Below are 17,059 nucleotides of genomic sequence, written 5' to 3' on the forward strand. Positions count from 1 at the left end.
CTCATTAGCAACATATACCATAATCATGAGGTTATCTAATATAAAACAACAATAGCAATACATACAACTGTAGGTTAATATCATTCTTGATCATCTGACACGTGCATATAACTACACTAAATAACCAACATCTATCATGAATGTAACCATAACATCAAAATACATGTACATAAACCTAATGTATATAAGCCTAATGCATGTAAAAATCCTTAACTTACATATCTACATGCCAAACATAGAATACTTGTATGACGATCTACTCTTAACCCAAAGTGCAATGCCGCAACCTCATTATGATGATCTACATCTCCTACTCTATCTCAGCCAACACATTAACATCATAACATCCAATAGCACTATGATGACCTAACTTGCATACCATGACTTAACAAGGCATAGTTGACCTACTATACATGCATAATCATAGTCATGACCATACATGCATAACACAAACCATTACTCTATTGTACACATTTCCACATGCAACCAAAAATATGCATAAGAAATGGCAAACCAACTACCAATATGTATAGCCACATGTAGTCAAACATAAGCGATGAATTCTTGTAATAAACCTACAATATTGATACATGTAATCAAAATATTCAAAAATGTAACCTAACATATAAGGATGTAAGAAGGTATCATGAAATCAATGTGTAAGCGACATATAATTCATACACTATCAATCACATGTTCCAAAAATCAAGACATCGTGTCTATTAATTTGAAATCAGAATTCACCAATATTAACAACCTATAATCATACCCCCTTACTATCCATGGTCCACACTAAGGTAGAAGGAGGAAGTTACTATAATGGCCAGATCTCCAATGTCCATTATGGAATTGGGATCTCCAAAGCTCTACTAAATTTAACCACACTTGAAAAGAAATTGATTTTCATTTCTCATACATTTTGCATGATATTAAGTCAAAACATTGCACTTATTCCACTTGTAACATAATAACTAAAAACATATCACTTTTCCATTTCCTTACATGCAACTTTTCAAATTCCTTGCATGCAACCTTTCAAATTCCCTACATGTAACTCTTCAAATTCTTTGCATGCAAATAAGCATAGATCAACTACATCCATATTATCATACTACAATACTATCCCATCCAAAAAATTAACATTTTCTTCAAACAATTACCATACTTTCACATTTTTCTTCAAACAACTACTATACTATTACATTTTCATGTAAGAATTTCTTCAAACACTTTACATGCAAACTAATATAGCAAACTATTTGCATACAACTAAGCATATATCAACTACAATAATACTATTACACATCAATACTATCCCCAACTACAAACTGTTAGAAAAATTATATATATGACAGAGAAATGAAAGACATATAATATGTGGAAAAACATAAACACATAAAATTAGAGACACAAATATACATGGTCCACTCAGTTTGGGCTACTTCCACCTCGAACAACCAGTCCTTCCTTTTTATTATCCAACAAAATGAAGAGACACAACCTACAATAGATCCATTGTAATATCCTCTGTTTTCTCTCACAGTCTCACCTCTCTGTTTCTCACTCGGAGAATACACATATATTGCACAACCTCAATACAATATCCTCATACAAAGAGAGGGGTTGCTTTCTAGGGAAAAAAACCATAGACTAAACATAAGTTCTACCATCAAATCATCCATTTAATGAATGGCCCAGATTGACTAGAAATTACTATACTTTTAGAAAGCAATTTTACATCTGTTTTTAGCTTCGGGGGCGCTACCCCCGAACCCCCGTCAGGGGACTACTAGCCCCTGGACCCCCCCAGCCGGGGGGATTAGTCCCCCCACACCCCCCCGCATGGTGGGGTGTACAATATTCTTGGGGTATACATCCGCTGAAATAAAGACCTCTAAATAATCATGCTCCACACCCAACACAAACAACATACTCAATGGGGCATTTTATCAAACAGTTTGTATGAAATTAATCATCGAACCATTTAAGCATTTCATCAAACACTTTGCACACAAAATAATATAGCAAATGATTCAATGCATATATCCTAAAACTCTAGTAGAAAATGTTATGGAAACTAAACCATATGATTAGTGGTATTTTACCTCACTATGCTTCAAGTTTGAACTTCTCTGATTTCATAGATTAAAAGTTATAACAAAAATACCAACACAATCCTATTTGGTGCACAATTCTAGGAGTATCCATAAATCTCGACTTCCACTCGTCATATCTCCTAAACTATAGTGAATAAATGTATGAAATTTTTATCACAATATCAATGGGATTTCCCCTCATCGTGGAAAACATTTCAGCTCTTGAGAGTGCCCAGAAGAAAAGTTAGAACAAAAATGTCACTGTGACTTGTTTGAGGCCTAATTTTAGGAGAATTTAGAAGGCATGACTCTCTCTACTCATATCTCCTAAAATATTGCAACACAATATCTGAAATTTCTACAAAATAATCAATGGTATGCCCCCCCAATGTGGACAAATTTTCATCTTCTAAAAGCCTACAAAAGATACGTTATTTCAGGAATTCCAACATGACCTATTTAAAGGTGCATTTAAGAAAGTCATCTTCCCAGGATCATAATTCCTAAAGTATTGTGAACCAATATCTGAAATTTTTACCACATTATCAGTGGGATTTACCTTCATTATGGATAAATTTTCATCTTCTAATATGCCACATAAGAAAAATTATAATAGATATGATAGAAAGGTCTAAAATTTAATCTTTGTTCTTCATTTCACCTATGATAGAGCCCATCCAGTCCAAGTGTTTGAACCTGGAAGCTCTAATACCATTCTGTAACACCCTACAAGGTAAATGTGCATATAAAAAATAGAATAGGAACATAAATACAATAAACATATTAGCCATAAAAATCCATATATATAGTACATTTACACATGAAAATCAATGGAATGAAATTTTCATTAATAAATGCAATGAACCAACCGATGATGGGACTACCACGTTCCACCCAACCGTAGATTGGTTGAGCCAAGTCTCTCCTCATCCAATCACCCCTGTGCCATATTCCAAGCATGAAAGCGGGACTCATAGAACACATCAAAAACACCAATCAATGTGGATGCCACCAGAGTTCTCCGCCTACACCGTGAGGAATTTGAGTGCCTCCTAGTCTCTCAGGCTTTACTATGCATCCACAATCTGATCCGGGGATCACTAGGCCCTACACTGAGACATACTCTCCAGGTTTTACCATGAATTCAATCCCAGAATCACTAGGCCCAACGGATAGAAAATCCACCTCTTGGCTTTACTGTATATCTCGCCATTCACCGACAAGGATTCCTTGGCCCACCAAGGCAAATAGTCTGGCTTTACCATAACCCATAATCTGGTTCAGGGGTTACTAGGCTAGTGGCTTCGTGCATCCTTAGTTTGGTTAAAGGACCACTACTACCGTGTGTTTGTCAATTCGGAGACACACCCCACTCAGTTTCGAATCCAATTCGTCCATCCCCCACAAAATGCATGAGAGAACCCACCTCATCAAAGCTATCAGGACACGCCAAGGCTAGGTTGAAAATACTGTCACACCTGGCAAGACCCATGCCATGGTAGAAAAGAAACACATGCAATCCCATGCATGCCAAATCTACTAAGGAAAATACTAATGCAATTCCATGCATGCAAAATCTAGCAAGGAAAGTACACACGCAAATTGATACCTGCAATGAAGGTTGTTGTAGTTGCTTGATCCTGCCTTTCCCTACTTGATCTTTGCTTCCGCTTGCCTTCTTTGCCTTTCTTTCTCCAATGCCAAAGTGCTCTAAGAAAATTCTAAGTGTCTAGGAGTATGAGAGAGAGAGATAGTAACGAGAGAGCTCCAAAGCTAAACTGACCAAGTCTTGCCCATTAATCCTTAGAATCCTTTTTATTAATGATGCCTCTATTTTTTTCATTTTCCATTATTTTGCTTCAATTTCCTCCTCACATGAAACATGTGACCTTTTATCTTCCTTTTCTTCTAATTTCCATTATTTTCATAAATAAATGTGCCAAAATACCTTTTTGCCTCTTTAATGCCTTAGCCATTGCCTTTGCCAATTTCCTTAGCCATAAACAACCAAATGAACACCCCCTAGGATGTCTTTCCCACCATTAAGCTTGGAATGTGTATCCCATCATCCATGGTATTTATATATTTTACATGGAATTTCCACAGGGGTTGTTACAAAGGAAGTGGGCAACTAAAGATTGATAGAGAATAAATCATCGGTTCTTTGTCCCTAGGCCTACCTACTGTAACATAACAATATTTGAAATTAATTTAACAATGAACCAAAATTCTACCCTAGCACATAGAAATCCAGAAAAGAAAGTTAAGACAAAATAAATTTCCTACCATATAACATAATAATTACAAGTTATGAAATGAAAATCTGTATAGAGACAGAAACACTAACCCTATTTTTATTTACATCAAAGGTGCTTTGAGGTAATCGACCGAAGCTGAAGTTACAACAACGTTGAGTTTTTTAAGGTTTATTCTTTCGTCCCCATCTGTATCGACCTTGACAATCATCTCTGTGAACTCTCAAAAACAAAAGGTGTAGCCCATCTTGGCTATGGACTGCGCGAGCTCCACGGCCATGGTGTAGCCATTGTCGTCCCTTTCAAAGGAGTAGAAGAGCTCCATGAGCTACTCCTAGTTGTTAGAGACCTCTATCGTTACACAGGGGGAGATTAGGCTCACTAGTTCCAAGAGCTCTTTCATCCCATTATTATTTGTGTCCACGTGTTTTATGAGGGCATCTATCTAATCTCCATTGGGCTTCAATCCTAGAGATCTCATAAATCCCCCTAGCTCTAGCTATGCCAGGCTTCGGTTTGAGTCAAGATCGAACATTCTAAAGATCTCCTTCAAATCTCCTATTTACTCCTCTAAGAGGCTTTTCTCATAACCCATGGGAATTTTTCCTTTGAAAATCTGCAATTCCCCAACCTTTCTATTAATAAAACAGAGAACTCTAGCCCCAACGACAATCTTAGCGATTGTGTTATATCATCTCATTTGTTTCTTCCCGCAATAGTCCATATTCCAATCCAAATTATCTTTGCCGATTGAAAATCAAAGGGTAGACATTATAATATAGACCTCTTCTATGGGGATGGTGCTTGGAATTTGCATGGGTTGGAATGATTATTCTTGACCTAGAACAATTTCCTTTCAGTGGTTTCCTTCCTCATGCATTCTGGTCGTCAAGTAAGAAGGGACAAAAGGGTTGCATTAGAATATGAACCTATTTTGTGGGGATTGTGCTTAGAAATTTCATAGAATTAGAATGGTTCTTGTTGACCTAGAACAATTAGCTGTAAGTTGTTTCTTTCTTCGTGCATTCTAGCCATGGAGTAAGAAAGGATACAAGAAGACAACACAAAAGAGTTAAATTTTAATAACCCTACCTTCCAACTACCTATCTTCGCTTGATCAAACCACTGAGCATCCTCTAATCATCTAACATATAATCCAACAAGAGAGAATGATAATAGACAGGCTAAAGAAATTCTTATCAGAAAGAACGCCTTATAAGTAAATCGGTCTACCACTGAACATCCTCTAATCATCTAACATGTAATCCAACAAGAGAGAATGATAATAGATAGGCTAAAGATATTCTTATCAGAAGGAACGCCTTATAAGTAAATCGGTCGACGTTTTCTTACTACGAAAATTTAGTTGGATGACATCATCCGTCTAACCGGCTTGGCCGAGTCGTTCAAGTTTCAGTTAAACCTTAATTATATTATGTAATAGTTTAATGTATAGATTCAAGCTCGTGCATAGATTCAAGATTCTTTCTTAATAATATATGTATTTCTAATCGAATTGCTCACATTGATGCATCGATTCAATCTCGTGCATAGACATCTCAGTCAGTCAAACCATGTGTTTTTGACTACCAGACGTTAATAGTTTGCTGACATCATCTTCTGTCCGGTCTGGAGAGTTTTGCATATTTCAGTGCAACCTCTGGCTGTCCAATACATTAGCGGGTTGCCATAGAATCTTTCGTTTTGTCAAACACGTGAATGGCAACTACGACTTATAACCTATTGAATAATTGGCTGAAATATTAAATTGGATGTGACCAGCGCTATTCAGCGAGAAATTTGCACGCAATTAACTGCAAAGCTTGATCTTTGAGGGTATAAATAAGGCTCACTACCCACACAATACACATCCATCCAGCTTCTTCTATAACTTGTCCCTACTTTATTTTGCAGCATCGAGAGGCAGCAGCTACGGACTAATCGATCAATTTCAATTTCGCTGCCCAATCGAACCATGGAGTCTAACGGACAGGCTAATCCATCTGTTGCTTCTGCTCGTAATCTCAGCAACAATGGAGAGCGACGGTAATTGCAACATGAGAACAAGTCGCACTGTGCATTCATAATATCTCTCTTTTTTTTTCGTTGCTTGCAATTTGTTAAGAATAATTTTCTGAAACTATATGATCTTTTAATTTGATGAATGGCATGGTGGTAGCAGATTGGAAGGGAAGGTTGCAATAGTAACGGGCGGGGCAGCGGGCATAGGAGAAGCCATTGTTCGGCTGTTCACAAAGCACGGAGCGAAAGTCATAATCGCAGACGTTGCAGAGAAAGCTGGCAGAAAGCTTGAGGAATCCCTTTCTCCCGCTGTGGCAACTTACGTGCACTGCGATGTGAGCAAAGAAGAAGATGTGAGCGCGGCAGTGGATGTGGCCATGGATAAGTATGGTCAACTGGACATTATGTATAACAACGCTGGAACTAACGACAGCTTTTTGGTGAAAAGCGTAGCAGAGTATGATATGGAGCAATTCGATCGAGTGATGAATGTAAACGTGAAAGGAGTGATGCACGGCATTAAGCACGCCGCCCGCGTGATGATCCCGCGGAAGAAGGGGTGCATCATCTCTACAACCAGCGTGGCGGGTATTCTGGGAGGAGCTGCTCCTTACTCCTACACAGCCTCCAAGCATGCAATCCTTGGATTGACTAAAAACGGCGCAGCTGAGCTTGGGAAATACGGGATCAGAGTGAACACTGTTTCCCCTTATGGCGTGGCCACGGCTCTTGCAGTCCAGTACTTCAAACAAGGGGACGCCTCCTCAATTTCTGAAAAGGATAAGGCTGCCATGGAGGGCTTCTGCGACAGTATTGCAAATTTACAAGGACACACTCTTAAAGCAGAGGATATTGCGGAGGCCGGTCTGTACCTGGCCGGCGATGAGTCTAAATATGTTAGTGGGCATAACCTTGTCGTTGATGGCGGATTTACTGTTGTGAATCACTCGTGGGGACTCTACCGTTGATGTCTGCACAAGTCGAATCGAGAGTTTCCTGCTCATGTGTGCAAACCTTTCAATCTGTAGTTTTCCTGGAACTGTTTTTCTACTGATGATGTCTGTATAAGTATAGCAGAGAGCTTAATGTTCATGTGTGTAGGCCTTTCAAAATTTACTTTCTTCGTACTGTTTTTCCGTTATTTCAACCTCTGTTTCCTTAGGATAATATATTACTCTTTGGAATAGTTTTCGTATCATGTAATTGGACAACATTTAGGTGTTTTGGAAAAAAAAAATAAGTAAAAGGTTGAAGTTAAATTATATGTTTTTTCGGAATAGTGGATTTTGTTGTATCGTCAGCGATAAACCCAATCTCGAATAATGGATTGACACTAACATAATGGATTTTGCTGCATTATTACTTTGATATAGATTATCTTTGCGGATGGAAGGAAAATAGGATCCCTTTCAAATCTCTCATGCGCACCCCAAATCCATCGTAATTGAAAATCTTTTTCTTTGACATATTTCTAAATGAAATGCGAATGAAATGATCTCGTTGAAATGAGTTATTCTTGTGTATCAAAGTACTGTGTCTATTCATTGAGATATACATCCAATTATTAAGTTGGATGGAACAAAGCGAAGGTGGCTAGTGTACGAAGAGAGAAAGGTTCGAACATAAAGTGAAATAACCCCATTTCAACGTGCACGCAGTTCAGGGGACCAATCCCAAGCGTGGTAGCACTATAATCCTCGGCAATTTTCTAGTTCAGTCATATGTCAACAATTCTGCCTTTTTTTGAAGGATTGATTTATACAGTTCCTGCAGATAAATTGGGGCTCCAGATTTTATTTACCGATACAATTGAAAACTTGGTTCCCATGCGTTTGGTTTCATTGGCCTCAATTTCTCATGTGAAACTTAGGACATGCATTGATGCACACGAGGTTTAGGACCTGAATTGAAGCAAACTGATGTTTGGAAAGCTTGGCATGTCAAAGTTTGGGACTTTAGCCGTCTAATTTGAGCATTGCCATATTTCCAGGACCATTGACCTATTCTTGCAAACCTGCGAATTTGAGCATTACCATATTTCCAAGAGCATTGACATATCCTTTCAAACCTGAGAATTGCTGTTTGAGCATTGTCATATTTCCAAGACCATTGACATCCTTTCAAACCTGATAATTGATGTTTGAGCATTGGCATATTTCCAAGACCATTGACATCATTTAAAACCCGAGAATTGATGTAGAAGTTTGTATTCGAGTTATGGTGAAGATTATCAAATTTATTGTTGAAATAATTATTCCATATCCCCACGTGGACTACTTTCTATTTTTTTATTATTATATAAATCACTGTTATATTAATTATTGGTATGTTCATGGGAAAAAAGAACCATCCAAAATGTCATGAAAATAATTAAGAGAGTAGAGTATTATCTTTAATTATTTTTATGATATAATATCAAACCTATGGTTAATAAATAGTTTTCTATATGGATAAATAAAGATAAAGAAACTTATGCTTCTGTAAACGAAGGAGTAGGTCATCCTATTAAATATATCAAAGCTTCTTGGTGTGAGAAATTTTTGAGCCTACCGGAGAGATTGTATTCCTCGCTCAAAAAGAGAAGAATCAATCACATGATTTTTCTAGAGAAGAAGATAGTAAGATAGGACGCAGAAATAAGAATGACAAAGGACAAAGGTGGGGATGGGAACAATCATGTTGAGATGTTTGATTTTCATTGTGTTCAGAGTGGTAAAATGCATGCGAATCTCCATGGGAGAAGATTAAATAAAGACAAGAACAAAATAAAAACTAAAGTAAAGCACATGAATATGATCATTTAGTTGGAGAAGAATCAATCATATGATTCTTCTAGAGAAGAAGATAGTAAGATAGGATGCATAAATAAGAATGACAAAGGAGGGGATCGGAACAATCAAGGTGAGAGGTCTGATTTTCATTATGTTCAATGTGATAAAATAAATGCAAAGATCCATGGGAGAAGATTAAAGCAAATAAGAACAAAATGAAAATTAATGTAAATCACATGAATGTGATCATCTAGTTGTTGCTTATTGCAATATTAACATAAGTGAAGATTTGTTGAAAAGTTCATTTAATTCCCAGAAAGATGTTGGGTTGCTTAATACTTAATGGTAATGCTACTTTCTACACTATGCTTCAAAACATTTATTTATCTTATTATATGACAATGTAAAGGGCATAATGTAAATTTTAAATAGATAGGAATTAACATAGTCAGGCTTAAATTTCTTGGATTCTAGAATTTATTTTGAATGTTGTTCTTTATTTTCTTGATTTGCAAAGTAACTTATTTTACATTATACACATTTGAGAGCAATACCATGCCATTCACATGTTTGATTGAATAGTTGAAATGTGAAGGTATTTCATCAATAAGGTCATCACGATAGGATGGGAAAATGGCACATTGTTGAATTTGAAAGGGATACCTACACAAGACAAATAATTCTACACATCTTTCTTGCTATGATGAAGGTGCATTTCTTCCATTCTTCTGTTGTAATACCCTTTTGTTTCTATGTAAATATCTTTTTAGATTGAATTATTTTTATGATGAAATAGACTTAGAATAAACAATAAATTATGATGTTGTAATAATGAATTGTATTAATGAAAATGACAAGACTCGAAATTACTTGGGAAAGAAACACTGGAATTAAAGATATTATTGCCAAGATCGAGAAACCAAGGTTGATGGATAAAATCAAGACAAACCTTCCCTCAAAATCACTCCTAAAAATCCCTAGGAGTTGATAAAACAAATTAAATATGATTGGAGAGAAAATCTATTAAATCACTAAGTGTAGGAAAAAACACCGAGTAATGGTGAATAAAGCATTGCAGGAGAAAAAGGCGGTCTTTATAGAAAAAGGGGAAGGTACCTTTTTCGATAAAGAAAAAAAATAGAAAAGTGTAGGCTATTGAGGTTGGAATACCCTAGAAAGTAGGACACTGCTAAGAAAAAATCTACTAGGGAAGTAAGGCATACAAACACCTTGACTAGAATCATCAAGAGTGTGTATTCATTGGCAAGAAGGTCTTGGCTCGAGGGGAACTGGTGGTAGTATTTCAAGGTTAGGTGGATAGCAGTTTTCCTAGGTGAATTTCCAAACCATACACAGTTAGAATTTTCATTTATTGTTTGATTAGAAGATTTATGTTGATGATATGTGCAAATAATTTTGATTCATTGAGGTCTTCTTGTCTTCTTGTTCATTGTTAGTTACAAATTTATAAAGTCATATAATTCATTAAATTTATAATTTGAATGGCTAAGAAATGGAAATTGTCGTGGTTAATTTATGTTATGAAAATAACGATATATATGTATGTATGTATAGATACACACACACACACACACACACACACACACACACACACACACACACACACACACACACACACACACACACACACATATAAGTTTAGTGTGACTAGGGCGGTAGGTGGAACAAGTTAAATAGTAGACATAGGAAATTGGTTGAAGGATATGTTATCATAGTTACTATAGTCAAGGAAAGATACAAAAAAGAATGAGAGAAAATTGCCCAAGTTATTATTACTTGAGCATTACTGAACTATACTGGATTATGTCAGTGGAGTGAAACATGAAGCCATAAATTATAAACTAGGAAAGGTTTCCATACAAACCAACATGACGATTACCCTACATGACTGTGACTTGCTTCTGGTTGAGAGATCAGGGTGTAGGGTCGTAGAGGAATTCCACAAGTTATTTTAACAAATTCTATCTAAATAATCAAGCATGTACAATGATACATACATACATGGGAGCATGCAAGGAGAGCCAAATTAATTAATCACCTAAGATATGACTGGGCACAAGTTGGGATGTATTAAGATGATAAAAACCAAAAATTGAGCCCTAGTAAGAGCTCTATGGCCATATTTCGCTGTCACAGAAGACCCTCTTACTCACCAAAGCAAAGAAAATCTTAAGAGTTGAAAATTTGGACCCAATAGGAAATCAACATAGAGCACAATGCATAAGTCTCATTTACAAAGTAAAAGAAATTGCGAGAAAAATATGTTTTCCATCCACATGTACAAAAGTAAACATACACACAGTTGACTCATACTAATTCGAATTTAAAGAAAAAGGTAAATATTTTTATAAACTATATACATTGTTCCACGAAACCAATTAAATGCCATAATATAAGTATATAATTTATTCTCCAAAAATAGTAGTGTACATCGAAACCATGAGTGGTATATGAATGCAATGAAGTGATTCTGGAAATATGACATTCTATTTAAATACAGGTACAGGAGAATGTGTGTAATGTATGCCATTAAGAAACCCAGAATATTAAACCACAAATAAATCCAACAGGACTTAGTTTTTAGGAATAAACTGTAACAACCCTGGTGAAAAGTTCATTTCATAAAAGTTAATAAAGGGAAAATAAGACAACGGTTAAGGAACACTTATTCCAGGCTAAATGTTGGGCAAAGATATCCTAGTGGGCATCACTGAATGTGTTTTGGCTAAGGAAAATTGACAAAAGCTAGGGCAAAGGAATTAAAAGGAAAATTGACATTTTTGGCACATTTATTTATGAAAATAAGGAAATTAGGAGAAAAGCAAGCTGAAAGGTCACAAGTTACATGTGAGGAGGAAATTGAAGGAAAGTAATGGAAAATGAAGAAATTAGAGGCCTCATTAATCAAAGTGCTTCTGAGGATCAGTGGGAAAGTTTTTGCTAACTTTTTGTCAGTGCAAGTTTGGAGCTAGATGTCATTATTCTCTCTCTCTCACTCTTGGTCACTTAGAGTTTTCTTGGAGTAGTCTAGCTTTGGATCAAGAAAGGAAAAGAAAACAAAGGGAAATGAAGGAAATAAAGGATCAAGAAAGAAGAGAAGGATCAAGAAATTTCAGTAGGAATAATTGCAGGTAACCTTTTACATGTGTGATTTCCTAGCTAGTTTGGACATGCATGACTTTGCATGTTGGTGTATGGTTCTCTTGCTATCGGTGGCATGGTTTTGATGGGTTATGACAGTGGTTTTTAGCCTAGACTTTAATTTTTTTTGGATTCCATGATGTTGGGATGTTTACCTCAGTTTTGAGATTTGGTTTACTGCATGGATTTCGGAATTCGTGGTGGAGGTGGCCTCAAGGTTCGTTCCCAAAGACCTAGGAATCCATTGATCGATTTTGGCGAGATACACAGTAAATCCTAAGGGATAAGTCTCGATTTAAAGCCTAGTGATCTAGGTTTAGATTGCAGTAAATCTTGAGAGACTAGTCTTAGTTTAGGGCCTAGTCATACATGTTTGGATTGGAGTAAAGCCTGAGAGACAAGGAGATGGGAAATTTCTCAAGGATAGTGATGGATTCTAGATAGCATTCCATGTTCGATTCGATTGTGATTGGAGCACTAGTTTTTGTGTGATAACGGTTTGGTGAGGGTGGAAGTGGTATAACCTATGGATTCCTATGGTTGTTCTATGAGATCCCACATTCATGCTTGGAATATGGCACGAGGGTGGCTGGTTGAGAGACAAGTTTTGTTCAACCATGTCTATGGTTGAATGGTACGTGGAAATCCGAAACCTGTTGGGATTTTCCTACGATTAAAAAGAAAAGCTAAGTTCTCTTACTTTTTCATTGGTTTATATGTGGATTTAATGGTTGTCATATCTATGATATTTATATGGTTATATGGTGGTTATAAGCATGGTTAAATGACTTGTTCATGCCATTGTTAATTCATGTATTTACTTGTAATTGTTAAATGGATGGATGCAAGAACTAATTGATGATATAATAGTTCAATGGAAAAGGAGGTGATCCTTCTGGTTATGTTTCATAAGTTATTTTAGGCATTTATGCTATGTCTTGTATTCTGGACCCGTACGCTGCATTGATGCCAAATGTTTGACAGAATGTCAGTCCTGGTCGGGGATGCTCAGGCCTAGTCCTTAGGTTGATTTTTTATTTATCAACATTTTCTTCATGTATTTGATGGATTCTAAAGGTTGTATCAAGTTTTGGGTAGAGACGGGATTCTGGGATAGAAAATTGGCCCAATCGTGGGGTCACTAGAACAGGACTGCTGAGAAAAGTACACAATCGCTGGCACATATGCCTATGAGAGCAAATTTGGGTTGTTGGATACTTTCATGCCTATAATATGAGAGAGACCAGGTGTTGAAAGGCTTAAATCATCAGTGGCACTCAGAGACAAGATGTCTAAGTAGCTGACATCTCTCCTAAGGGTGTCGTTGCTAATGTGTAAGGGTTTCTTTGATATGTTTTGTTAGTTCCATTTACTTAAGGTCACCAAGCAAGTAAAATCCCTTATAGTGGCCTCTCTGATCGCATGTTTACCCCAGTTGTTTGGTTGCTTTGGTGGACCTCGAAGGAGGGGGTGTTACAAATTGGTATCAGAGCATGGTAGCACTCTCTTTGGGTGAAGGGGCTTGGTCATGCATGCATGTTAGTTTCATGTCTATCTCTTACACTTGTATTCCGTGTGCTTGTTTCATTGCATCACGTTGATCATGATTGTAGTAATGTTTTCATGAGGAACATGATGTGATTTGATGAACTTGCACACAAGGTATCCTCCCAAATTATGATAAGGTACATTGGTTTATTGCGATTTGGTTTAGCTGACATAATATGCCTTGCAGGAAAGAGATTAAATGGATAGCAAGGTGGTAGAATACATAGAATCTCCTTATGCATTAGATGTATAGCGTGGTGTGGGGCACTCTTATGACTTGAAAAACACATTGAGAAGCCTGAAGGAAGAAATAAGGGGTTGCAAAGAAGATAATGAAAATATCATTCAAGCATAAGAGAAAAAACTAGAGGTGAATGCAATACTACTTCAGAGTTTGTCAGATTTTCGGCGACAGGGATCGCTTCCGATTAGCCATGGACATGAGGACAAAACTAATGGTGCATATGGTAGTAGGTCTCCTACTAGACATAGGTCAAATAGATCTGACACAGTCAGAGATGGAAGGTTGTTGGACACTCCAAATAGGAGATGTGATTGACATAGGTACTATTCCAGTTCTAGTTCTGATAAGCATCATGATTGTCATCGTTATCATCCTTACAGGAGGAGTGATAGGGGATACTTTTCAAATGAGTTTCAGAAGAAAAAGACACCTACCTTTGATGGAGAGAAGAAGAAATCATAGGATGTAAAAGCATGGTTATTCGGTATGAAGAAATTGTTCCAATTAGATGACTATTTAGAAAACATGAAAGCAAAGATAGCCACTTCGAGTCTCAAAGGTAAAGCAGATATTTGGTGGGAAGACATGAAGAATGTCAAAGGTATACATGAGGAGGATTTGACTTGGAATGCATTTGAAAGGATCTTTAAGAAGAAGTACTTGTCCACTAGGTACTATGGATAGAGCTATGCAATTTTATGAGTTGTAGATGGGTTCTATGACAGATGATGAGTATACTAGCCGATTTTTGGAGTTATTGAGATATGCTCCTTATCTCAAGGAGGAGAAGGAAAAGGTTTAGAGGTTCATTCATGAACTGCCAGTTTCATACAGATACCGGATTGAGTTCTTTGAGCCTAGATCATTGGAGGAGGCCATTCGAAAGTTGAAGCATTGTTATGAGTAGTCGAAGTGCAAAGTTGAGCCTAAACATGACTCGAAAAGAAATGAGAAAGATAAAGGAAAATGACTAGCAAATAGAGGAATACCTCAAGATGCATGTCAGAAAGAGAATGCACTTCCTTACAAGTGATTCAATACAACTGTGAAGGGACGTGGAGAGCAGCAAGCTAGACGTAATGGTAGGGAATCATTGCAGTGCTGAATATATGGTAAGGATCATCATAAGAGGGATTTTCCTTAGTATCATAGTGATGTTAGACCCTAGATATACAATACTTAGAAGGCACATAAAATTGGTGCTTTTGGTCAACATTACTCAGATCTATGCATCTGTGGACCATAGGCAGGCGGATCATCAAGCATCGATTATTGAGATGAACGATAAGCTTTGCGATCAAGTTGTTTTGATTTTGATTGATCCTAGATGTAACTATAGTTATATTAATCCTGACCTGGTGGATAAGTGTTGTTTAAGAAAAGAAGTGCATGCAGAATCTTGTATGGTACAGTTGGCTACAGGTACAAAGAAGCGAGTTCACCAATGGGTAATAGCTTGTGCTTTTGATTAAATTATATGCCTACAACAACACATTTGAATGTATGTCCATTGGGATCGTATAGTATGCTTTTGGGTATGGATTGGATATACCTTCACAGAACCAAAGTGAATGATAATGGAAAAATTATGACTTTTCAGGGGAAGAAGAAGACTACATTAGTGAGGATGATTGCTACTATGTAGGCTAAGCATAGTTGCAGAAAAGGTTGTGTGATTTTTGTAATACAGATTTATAGTGACAAGGGTAAGGAGGTTGAGGATAGATGTTTTAAGAAGGTACCCAATTTTTCAGTAATTTTAGGATGTATTTCTTGAGGACATTACAAATTTTCCACCACACGGGGAGGAAGAATTTTCTATTGAGTTGGTGCCAGGGGCAGCCCTAGCATCAAAATCACCTTATAGGATGAGCACACCTAAGTTGGTTGAGTTAAAGTTGCAGTTGAATGAAATGTTGGACAAGGGGTACATTAGGCCGAGTGTATAACCTTGGTTTGCATCAGTGTTGTTCATGAAGAAGAAGGATGGTACTCTTAGATTGTGCATTGACTACAGGTAGCTAAACAAAGTAACATTGAAGAACATGTATCCTTTGCCGACGATTGATGACTTGATTTATCGGCTGAAGGGAACAATAGTTTTCTCTAATATCGACTTAAGATTTGGATACCATCAAGCACACACCAAAGAGGAGGAAATTTACAAGACCATGTTCAAGACTAGGTATGGGCATTATGTGTTTGTTGTTGTTCCATTTGGCTTAGCTAATTCTCCAACTAAATTTATGTGTTTTATGAATAGAGTGTTGCATCCTTATTTGGAGAAGTTTGTTATTTTATTCATTGATGACATACTGGTAACTAAGAATGAGGAAGAGCATGTCGAGAATTTAGCAACAGTGTTGAGATTGCTAAGAGAGCATCAGTTGTATGCTAAACTTAGCAAGTATAGCTTCTTTCAGACTAAGATACATTACTTGGGGCATGTTGTGTCCAAGAATGGCATAGTAGTGGATCCATAAAATATAAGGGCCATCATGTAGTGACCAACTCCTAAGAATGTGGATGAGGTCAGATCATTTATGGGATTGGAAAGTTACTACAAGAGGTTCATCAAGAAATTCTCACGCATTTCATATCCTATGACATCATTGCAGTGAAAAGGTAAGAGTTTTGAATGGACATAAGAATGTGAGGCTAGTTTTGGGCAGCTGAAGTAGTTATTGACACATGCACCAATACTCAAGATTATGGATCCAGACAAGGAGTTTGTAATATGTACCGATGCTTGCAAGAGAGGACTTAGTGTATTTCTCATGCAAGAAGGATAGGTAGTGTGTTATCATTCATGGAAACTGAATGAGTACGAGCATAACTATCCAATGCACAATCTTAAGCTAGCAATGATTATACATGCATTAAATATGTGGATACATTATCTTCTTGGCAGAAGGTTCACATTGATGATTTGTCACAATGGGTTGAGGTATTTATTTGACC

General features: G+C 36.9%; 1 protein-coding gene and 1 pseudogene across 1 annotated transcript; one reads left to right on the forward strand and one right to left on the reverse strand.

Annotated features, from left to right (window-relative positions):
- Positions 1 to 4,454: 4,454 nt before the first annotated feature.
- Positions 4,455 to 4,946, reverse strand: LOC149210199 (putative calcium-binding protein CML16; annotated as a pseudogene).
- A 1,280-nt stretch (positions 4,947 to 6,226) lies between these two features.
- On the forward strand, positions 6,227 to 7,718 carry LOC149210200 (short-chain dehydrogenase reductase 2a-like). Its single transcript, XM_089394370.1, has 2 exons — positions 6,227 to 6,397; positions 6,534 to 7,718. The coding sequence occupies exons 1-2, from the start codon at positions 6,327 to 6,329 to the stop codon at positions 7,339 to 7,341; spliced, it is 879 nt and encodes a 292-aa protein (XP_089250496.1). The 5' UTR covers positions 6,227 to 6,326; the 3' UTR covers positions 7,342 to 7,718.
- The last annotated feature ends 9,341 nt before the right edge of the window (positions 7,719 to 17,059 follow it).

Source organism: Pinus tabuliformis, chromosome 1_2 (assembly GCF_031772625.1).
Source record: "Pinus tabuliformis cultivar Carrire ecotype Pingquan chromosome 1_2, CPIR1, whole genome shotgun sequence".
Taxonomy (NCBI): Eukaryota; Viridiplantae; Streptophyta; class Pinopsida; order Pinales; family Pinaceae; genus Pinus; species Pinus tabuliformis.

Excerpts from the sequence above, each read along its gene's own strand:
- LOC149210200 (XM_089394370.1), top strand. The coding sequence starts at position 6,327 with ATGGAGTCTAACGGACAGGCTAATCCATCTGTTGCTTCTGCTCGTAAT. Across the intron at positions 6,398-6,533 it reads AGCAACAATGGAGAGCGACG|ATTGGAAGGGAAGGTTGCAA; the intron begins GTAATTGCAACA and ends TGGTGGTAGCAG.